At 40.4% G+C, this 10,249-nt stretch overlaps 1 protein-coding gene across 2 annotated transcripts; it reads right to left on the bottom strand.

Annotated features, from left to right (window-relative positions):
• Positions 1-2,301: 2,301 nt before the first annotated feature.
• LOC135480733 (cadherin EGF LAG seven-pass G-type receptor fmi-1-like) lies at positions 2,302-8,194 on the bottom strand. 2 transcript variants are annotated; one of them, XM_064760649.1, is made up of 4 exons: positions 7,142-8,194; positions 5,742-5,820; positions 5,058-5,180; positions 2,302-3,588 (listed from the first exon to the last, which is right to left on the bottom strand). In XM_064760649.1, the coding sequence occupies exons 1-4, from the start codon at positions 7,793-7,795 to the stop codon at positions 3,338-3,340; spliced, it is 1,107 nt and encodes a 368-aa protein (XP_064616719.1). In that variant the 5' UTR covers positions 7,796-8,194; the 3' UTR covers positions 2,302-3,337. The 2 variants fall into 2 exon arrangements, with proteins under 2 accessions (XP_064616719.1, XP_064616720.1); XM_064760650.1 differs by lacking the exon at positions 2,302-3,588 and adding an exon at positions 3,920-3,957.
• Positions 8,195-10,249: the final 2,055 nt, after the last annotated feature.

Raw genomic sequence — 10,249 nt, 5'->3', positions numbered from 1 at the left:
CTACGATCGTTACAGATGCGTCTGGCTACGTTGGATCAATTTGACGAAGTGTGGAATAGCCGCGATTTAGATCTCCAATATTTGCATATTTATAAGAACCACGTTATAGCAGAGCTTGCCACAGAACGACATAGAGACGTTTCTACACAACTACATTGGTGCTTCCAGATGGGCATGTGCTTCTTCTGCGGGTCAGAGAAATGACGTCACCTTTGACCTTAGGACACATTCGTTTTATAATATATGGACGATACAGACGTCACTTCCCGCGTCGGTCTTTCGAAACAAGTGAACAGCGTTATTTATTTCGAGTGAAATACGAGATATTCAAATTCATTCTTTGCTGTGATTTTAGAATATGATAAATGTTCACTTTGCATTTGACAAGCTAGATTCTTTCGTTATTCCTTAGCTAGACATAGATAATACTATATTTTTATCGCTTCTCAATAATCAAGGGATTCATATTGATTCTCGCAAATACTTACGAATTCAGTCTGCAGGCGGACTTTTTTGTTTTGTATGATTTTTAAATTGTATTTAAATGTTGTTATTTTATTCAAATAACGATTTGTGTTATCTAAAAACAAAACCTTGCTTCGTTTTATCCATATTTTTGTGTAAAAATTGTGCCATGCATTATAGATGTTTATGTAAATCTCAAGACATGAAAAGATGTGTTTTAAAGCAGGGTGTGTTTATATCTTCCATCATTTGTCCAAAACAAATTTCATCTAACTCAAGGCTGTGATAAAATGTAGTATCTCAAATGAATTTTGATTAAAATATTAATAATGTTTATGAATGCTTTATATGTCTTAAATATGTTGGTCACGCTGTGAATGTTCTTACATTTTGCGGTAAACTTTGTAAATACATGTAATATAGCTTTCATGGCATCACAAGTCTATGATCAATGTGCATGTACAAGTGAGGCAGTTTATGAGGTATGATCAGAGATTGTTTGAGTAATACTAGTATGTGAAGTGAGTATGAAAATCAGGTGTGGTACAAAACTCTAATGTACATGTAACAACTGATAGTTATATTTGTAACTACTCTGCGTAAATAAACGCTTTTAAAATGTCCAATAAAATATAATCCAGATGGCATACAATTATTTAATCGTCCTCACTAAGCCATGATTATTGTCCTTTGTATTATTGTATTTTATTAATTTACATATATATTTGCTACGAACGTCTTCTTTATTTTAGAGGGATTATCAGACTGACCTATAACTTTATGGGCGGGAAATTTAAAAGCATGGCATAATTCAATCTTTCCGTTAAGCGAAAACCATTCATTTTGTTCTGAAATGTGAAATGCTTCACATGTATATATGTTGCTTACGGCTTCTTTAAATTTAATAAATCTTTTAAAATAGAAATCAGTTAATGTCACGTTTTGGTGTATTTAGGTACAAAACTCCTGACTTAAAGCCAAAGTGGAAGAAGAAAAGAGCTGGAATTGAACACGCGACCTCATTGATGAAGTCATAATACATGTGGTTACAAACTGAGCCACCGCTTAAACCATCGTGCCCAGCGAGGCCCAATATGACGGTTAACACCGGGTTATGTAACTATTGACGCTTTAGTCAATGTTGGATATATGTATATACTTAGTACAACGTGACCAGGCCAGGAAGCCTATGTCGGTTTTTTTTTTTTTGAAGAACTGCTTGTGCTCTATATTTAGCTTTCACCATTCATATCATAATACGACGTCTGCGGTGCACGATGCTTCCGTCGACTTAAAGTTTAAAACGCTGTCTCTCTTTGACGAGGAAACCGGGCAGAAAAAAACAAGAAGTGACGTGTTAAAATCGTTGGTATGGTTTGGAAATGAATATGGCCCTCCACTGGTTATTATAACATGTAAGTACACTTATGTAGCGGGGTGGGGTCCGTGACCGAGGGGATAAGCTTACCATTCAATCGTTAAGACACGCCAGGTGTGGTTTCACACACGGTGTTGCACAGGGGTGTGCAGATCCCAACTCTTTCTCTGTTCGTGAGGTGTTGGTGACAATATGCTGTCGACGAAAACAACTTCTCTTCCACCAATATGTACATCTGCACATCACATGTGGGTCAGTTCGTCAGTAGCTTGGAAAACGCCGCTGGTTTATTGCGAGCAGTCCGGCTTCAAAAACCTTTATAAATCTGAGCGTAATCGAATAAGTGGAAAAATCGGACAATGACGTTAAGCGACATCCAATCGCACATGTAAGGTACCGGATAGGCCAAATACTGGGATCAGTTTGTTGGATTAAAGACAAGAAACAGAAGGTCGGTAAGGCTCTTTATTGAATAACTCACACAAAATAAAATGCACATGAGTGAGTGAGTGCTTGGGGTTTAACGTCGTACTCAACAATTTTTCAGTCATATGACGACGAAGGAATCCTTAGGGTGCATGTACGTGTAATGTGCCTTCTTGTTCCCGGATGGATTTCCACCACTCTTTTATTTAGTGCTGCTTCACTGGGACGACTTACCGAAGGCAAGTAAAAGAACCCCGCCAGAGCCATTATACTGATACGGGTCAACCAGTCGTTGCACTATCCCCTTCATGCTGAACGCCAAGCGAGGAAGTTACAACTTCCTCTTTTAAAGTCTTAAGTATGACTCGATCAAGGATTGATCCTGGATCTACCGGTCCCGAAGCGGACGCTCGACCAACTGTGCTATCCGGGCGGGTCAAAATGCACATGATCACGCATAAGTAAATTATTATGCAGATATAAAATTCAGCATATGGCGATTAGATGCAGCAAGACGATGGGGCTGATGTGAAAAACAGTGCTATATGAGCGAGACATGAATAATACTGAGTCAAGAACCAGCAATATAGGCCAAAGACATCCCATAGGTGTCGAGCACATGATGAAGAGCGGTCATTTACTCCCGGGGCACTGGTGCCCTCTACTAATAAATGTGACCGCTGTCATGTAAGTGAATAAATAAGTAAATAATATTTAAGTACACAAATGACACAAATAAATACATAAATAAATAGATAGATAATAATTAAATACACAAATTACACAGTTAAATAAATAATAAATAAATGCACAAATTATTTTCGACAAAAACGATTTCATAAATTAATTTACGATACCATAAACAATATATTCAGCATTGTCACATATTGGTTATGTGAACGCGTAGGTGACCTTCATGATAAGCTACCAAACTGTCATCAGTCCTGATTTTACGGCAAGCCAACCTGATTGAAAATTGGGTTGTTAACTACAAGTAACATAACCAGGTCGTTTGGTTTGGGAGGGTTTGTTATTTGACTGTCAGCGGGTTTGCAATGGTTCTTTGGATCAAGGACAGACCGCGGGGTCCGCTCTGGCGGCTTGTAGATCTTGATACACACAGAAGGCTGAGAGCCGGGATACGGTACTGGTCGTGTCAGGACAGTCGATGGAAGCCAACAAGTCCACATCTTCAACGTAACAAATGTTGTGAATCAAAGAAAGCGGCACGTCGAAGGGAAAACTACAGGCGAAATTCAGATAGGTAGGCACGTTGTTCAACAGGTGTAGGCAGATACTTTCACACGTGTCTTTCCCTCCTGGAAATAAACAATAATGACTTTAGATATAGAGAAAACAACTAAAACATCATAAGATGCATCTTCGGGAATCATTGTTTACTGCGTGGCAACAGCAGGGCGGCTGAGTAGGAAGGCTTTCGAAGTAACAGAATAGCTACTCTACCAAGCGGAAAGCATCTGCTGTCTGTGTTCCACTAGTGGAGATTGGAGATAATCTTCTTAGTGAAGACTGAGCGCGAAAAACGGATCTTGCGTGTTCATTTGTAATACACTTCTGAACATGTTCAGGTGCGAGTTGTGGCGCAAACGACAAACCCAGACAAACCCAGACAAACCCAGTCCTCTGGTAACAGCTTTACCCATTTCCGACTTCTCGTCTTGGGATACCTGTTGATAGTCAGACAAGGATTGTACAGATTACCATACTCTGTGCTGGTGTAAAAATTGGCCTGACCAAGTATTGTGATCCCGGTTGATCGCATGCTGTGATTGGATAGACCACGTTTTGTACTGAGGACACTCATGAATTTGTCCATGCGATTTACTCCTATCCGCCGGTTTTCAAACAACACTTCCTCATCGTCAAGGAAACTAGTACGGGGATACTGCCAAAGGCGCTCACAGCTTGGATGTAGCTTCTGCGTGTATTTCACGAAGGATTTCACAGGGCACAATTCAGTCCGGAATTTCTGGCATAAATGCGGAGAAATTTTCGTTATCGTTTTGTCTATGGCAAAAATCCCTGCCACGTTTGCCTTTGTAATTGATTAACTACGTCTCGGTTTCTTGACCACGTGAAAACTCTTGACCCCTGTCCATCTCCCAATTCATTTACCTCAGCGATAAGGACAACACCTTGCCGTATGTTTCGGCTACTCTCGTTCAAAAATGGCAGCATTAACACAAAGTTTCTAATCTAAAAAGGCTGTTTCTGTGTCTTTTTATCCATCCGAAGCCGAGCTCCACGTGTTGCTGCAGCTAAGATTTTGCACACACATGCGCGTTGTATAGGATGGCACTGGGGATTCTCACTTTCATTTAATGGACTTTCCAAACAATGAGGCACACCGCTGATATCAAATAGATCAGATGTGGCACGTTACACAAGACAATTCTATTCTGAATGATACTACCGATGTTTTTTGAGAAAAATAAACTATGATTTGGAATAGGTTTGAGAGTGTTTACCTGGCTGAAAGGTATTACATAACCAGCGACAACAAAGAAAAAGTCCATTTGGTAGGGTACAGGTGGAACCTTTGGCAACTGGCCTCAGATGTAGGTGGGGACAAAACAGGTAGGTTGGATAAGCTATAATTCTATTAGAATTGCGCCTTCTGCCCTAACTCCGTAGTTAGGATTGTATTCCTCGCCTGCTCGGCAAATATGGCAGCTTATGCAAGGCGGATTGACCAATCACAGGCCTCTTTCACACAATTTTGTCTGAAGTGTGATAAATGAGTGTATGGGTCAGTTTAAAAACATACCTGCCCGGAGAGGGATTAAGGTTGGAGTCCAGGAGGTAGGGTTGACGTCCATCTGACAAACCTCACAATTATTCTCAGGATTTCGATCACCATCCGTGTACCGACGACCTTCTATCGTGCAACCTGGAGACAAAATATCCGCCATGTACATCTAAATGCTTATCATGTGTAGATCTATCAGGAAGGCATTGGTCTTCTTAATGATTATAACATGAGTATTATATTAACTTGTTCAATGCAGTTCCACAATTTAATATTGTCGAAATAAGACCATGCGTGTCACTATATGATAATGAATGAAATAACATAAGTGAAAAAATTTTTAATTTTCGCGTATCAAATTTGACCTATAAATCTGCAACTCGTTAGCGGCAAAGGAAATCCCATGTTGGCACGAATGACATAAAAATCTGAAGCTGGTAATTAGTCAACAGTTTTTTTTTTAGTTTAAAATGCTTAGATTAAATTCAAAAAATCTTGCGAACGATGAAAGGATTTCACGTATACATAAGTACAGCTAGTTGTTGAGTAGCGATATGTAAGAAAATGTGTCATACAATAAACATACACACAATACTGGTAGGGAATTGGAATCACTAAATTTCTAGATGATTTTTGGGGAAAAAAACAGAATGTTTTGTGACATACAATATTATTTTTTAAGCCCTAGTTTTCGTGTGTTACCTGGTGCTGTAGTAGTGGGGGGTGGCTGGGTGGTCGTCAGTAGATTGTTTAACCCTCTCTCTGACGTATGAACTCTTGTCTGTGGACATATATCGATATATGTATACATATTAGTATAAGCTTAACATCCAGAGGCCATGGCACGTGCGGCAAAAGTTCTAACAGACCACTCTATGTTCGATTGACAGCGTCCCGCATATATTTATGCTGTCTTTCTTTTCTGAAAGACTGTTTATATTATATTATATAAAGAGACATTATATACACACTATTTCAGGTTATATATTTACAAAAATATAGTGGTGTTCGAGTTTTAAGTGACGTTTAGCTCTTTTAACTGGTTTTAAACATTTCCATATATTGAGGGGTTTTTTTTGGGGGGGGGGGGCGTACTCTTAGCATGGGAACCATTCACCGCCTCCTGCTTGAGTATAATTTCACCACGATATTGCGGAAACATGGACAACGGGGCGATCGGCCTGAATCGTTTACCGGTTCATTCCAGAAACAGTTGATATATGAAACTAATACGCGCTATTCACAACCACAAGGATATCCTATCTTATTTTCTATACTGACAATAAGCACGTGGGTAACATTCCTTTACGGGGGCCTCCGTGGTTCAGTTGGTTAGCGCGCTAGCGCAGCGTAATGACCCAGGAGTCTCTCACCAATGCGGTCGCTGTGAGTTCAAGTCCGGCTCATGCTGGCTTCCTCTCCGGCCGTAAGTGGGAAGGTCTGCCAACAACCTGCGGATGGTCGTGGGTTTCCCCCGGTTCTGCCCCGGCTCTGGCCGGTTTCCACCCACCATAATGCTGGCCGCCGTCGTATAAATGAAATATTCTTGAGTACGTCGTAAAACACCAATCAAATATATAAATAAACAAACAATCCTTCACTCCATTTAACCGGTGCAATATGTGTGGATTCCAAGATTCCATGAAATTAGATCCTGTCCACTTTCGTACAGACATTCGTACAAATGCGAAAAACTTCTTCATAAAAGCTGCCACGACTGAACAAAAGCAACCGTTATTAAGTGGCGGGCAAACGGAATCAGAAAGATTTGATCCTTTTTGCACCATTGATTTGAGCGCATTCAATGAGTAGTACAGTTAGGAATGTAACCATTGTGTTCCAATGAAGGTGGGGGACAAAGAGCCTATTATCTTTTTAAAAATTACACAAATTTTTTTCGAAAACATGAAGATGTTTTAATCGTCGCTTAGATGGTGACCGAGGTTAATATCCTAGGTTCTGATTCAAACACTTCACAAACTTGTTTCGAGTCAAGGTAAGAAATCTATTCCTTAAATACGGATGATTTCTGAAAGAGAAATACCTGTACCTAAACTCTGGTCTAAATAAAGATGAAAAGATGATAAATTTCATATACTCACTACAATGGTGACTATACTGAGGTAGCGGCCATCTGTCACTCTGGCTTTGACTTGAAAGACGGAACGACCACGGTAAAATTCGACTACTTCCTTGTAGTCAATAGCCTTGTCTACCATGACTGTTCCAGTCCGATTATCGATGTGGAAATATGGCGACAAGATGAACATGTCATACACCAAAGTGGCGTCCCTGTCGCGGTCATGAGCTTTTGGCGTCAGTATAACAGTTCCAATTTGATCGTTCTGATACACGTCAGCGAAATAAAGAAACTTCTCAAATCTCGGTCTAGCCTCGTTCTCATCAACAATTTGTATGGACAGATTTGTCGTTCCTGATCGTTTCGGCGTGCCCCTGTCAGTGGCCGTCACAATGTAAGTCATAACGTCACCAACATCCGGGTTCTCAGCGTCTATGGGGGACTTCACTCTGACAGCTCCTCTGTCGTCGATTTTGAATAAGTTGTTTTCCTGCAGAGTGTAATCGATGATTCCGGCGGGGCCTGGATCCGCATCGAATGCAGTCACAGTTAATATGGCAGTGTCTACGGCCGTTCCTTCACGACACACACCGCTGTATAATGTCCTAATGAAGAGTGGAGAGGTGTCCTGGCCGCTCGTGCTACCTCCACACACTTCAAGGGAAAGAAAAGACATAACAATAGTGAAATGATTAGTGGTTTTCGTTCGAACAAGCCAATACTACAGCAGAGCTCTGCCAACGACAACGAGATTCAAACAAGCGAATTCCTCCTCAGAGCCAAGGTGAGCAAGTTTCGAAAAAGTGACTACTTCAGCAGAGCCAACAACAATGAAATTCCAAAAAGTGAATGTCTCAGCAGAGACAAGGGAACAGCGAAATTCGAACAAGCGAATATTACTTAGTAGTCGACAGCAAAAGAAGCCTTAAATCCGTTGATATGAACTGGATAACTCTGATTTGATTGGTGTTTAACACCCTCCGCAAGAATTTTTACACCTGTGGGGTGGAGGGAACGGAGTGCTCGGGTAACCACTGATATTCGCCCGATCAACTTAAAACCGCAGTAGAAACGTCGAGAGCTGGACTCGAAACCACGATCACATTGGTGAAAGGCCTAGTAACCGCAGCGGGCCGACGATTTAACCACCTGAGCCAGAGAGACCAAATTCTGAGTTCAAAAAGAGCGACAACTGAGGATAACAGTTTTGTTCCACTGAGTGTTAATAGACTTACCCAATACAGTTATAAAAAGTTGGACAACCAGGCGATTACACATATTGCTTAGTGAGGCACTGCGACCGAGTCGATCTCTGATCAATCCAATCTTCGCTGTTTTGGAACAATTCCTGAAAAAATAATTGAAACAATTGTAATTTTAACCGACACAGATGGCGTAAATAATAGAGAGGTCAACATTCTCTCCACGACTTTAATCCAGCTGCAGCTGATTAAGTCAGACTGTTTCTCATATACCGGGTAAGGATGGGAATTCTCGCTTACATCAACCTTCCCTCGTTGTCTAAATAAAAACAATGTTTGAGTACTCTTTTATAGATTTAAATTACGTAACATTTACATAAATCGAAATAAAGTAAAAATTTGCTTTTTTGATTAATATCTATAAGCGGAGAAAAACTTTGAAATTAAGAGAATTGAAGGAATTCCATAAAACAAGACACGACACATATGCTGGTCGACTGTCTTTAAAGAGCCAGTTATATATGTTATAAGTATGACTTCAACATGAACTGTTTAGTAATATTGTCGCTAAACCTACACATTTCAGTATAGTGCATTGAGATATACATACCTGTTCTGCAGTCCAGAAAGCTGTGACTGCTCTGTTAAACTGGCCGATGTGTATACCGTTTATATATACATGCGTACACCTTAGTAGTTTCCGGTGAATTTCCCCTCATAATTCCGTAAATAACCAACAAATATCCCACACCGTCGTGACACATTTCCGATTTTGTCACGTGCGATCATTTATCACTCTTACCCAAGCATTAACAAATCAGAAAGTTTGTGATCCTCTCACACGTTTTCAATTTAATCTCTCGTGGTATTGTCCCTACTGTCTTAATTCCTCATGTCTCGAAACTAACATCGGCATAAGGCATATGGTTCTTGGTCACATGTATGTGTGGACAGTAACGCATAAGCCACCTCAAAGAACATAATATCGCTTATGTCCTGCTTTGACTCACCACGCACAAGAAAAGATAGACAACCTCAAAGAGGGTAACGTCAATTATATCCTGTTTTAAGCGTGCTGAGTGGAATGATGACACAAAGGTGACAAACGGCCGTTATAACAAATGGTTCACGCTAGAACGCTTGTGAATGGTATGGGGTTCTAAACACGACAAAGTGTGCACGACTCCGTGCATGATTCAAAGTCCAGCATGCGGCTGCGGGAAATTTCAGTCACAACAATAACATCTATTTTAAAAGCTTTGGGGGAAAACCTCTTTGACGCAGAATTACAGAACGTTTGTTTGATATTTAAGCACGAAGAATTGCAATCACGCTTGGGTGGGCGTAGTAAAAAAGATTGGGAGGGGGGCGAGGAAACATGGAGACTTGTTGACTTACTATTTGAAGTACACATGTCGTTCACATAATATTTCCGCGCACCATTTCTAAACTTTATTATACATTATGTGAAGGCAAGATATTCACTGAAGTGGATCTAAAGTCCACAATACCACTAGAGTCGCTGGGTCTGGTCACAAGAAGAGCGTTTGTCTTATCCGGAGTTAATTTGACAAGCCACTTTTTCAACCATTCGTAGATCATGCTGAAAAGATCAAGAGACATCACGTAAAGACACGTGTCGTCTGAAAAAAGACGTATGTTGTTGATCCCACAAGCAATTGGTTACAAGGCAATAAAAATAGCAGGTGGGGAGGACTGAACCTTCTAGTACTGCATCATGTAACCTGTGTAGTTGTGATAGTTCTTAACTGAAAACAACACGTTGTGATCTGTTTGGCAGATTTCTAGGTTTCTAATCTATTGGACTTCAACCTTGACAGTAAGCTTTGATGCCAGACTCTGCCAAACGCCATGAAAAAATCGAAGAAGAGAAAGTGTATCTCTTTACCCGGATCTAAAAATGCCAA

The sequence above is a fragment of the Liolophura sinensis genome, chromosome 13 (genome assembly GCF_032854445.1).
Source record: "Liolophura sinensis isolate JHLJ2023 chromosome 13, CUHK_Ljap_v2, whole genome shotgun sequence".
Lineage (NCBI taxonomy): Eukaryota > Metazoa > Mollusca > Polyplacophora > Chitonida > Chitonidae > Liolophura > Liolophura sinensis.
The sequence above is the reverse complement of the archived record's forward strand: the minus strand, read 5'-3'. Positions and strand labels throughout refer to the sequence as shown.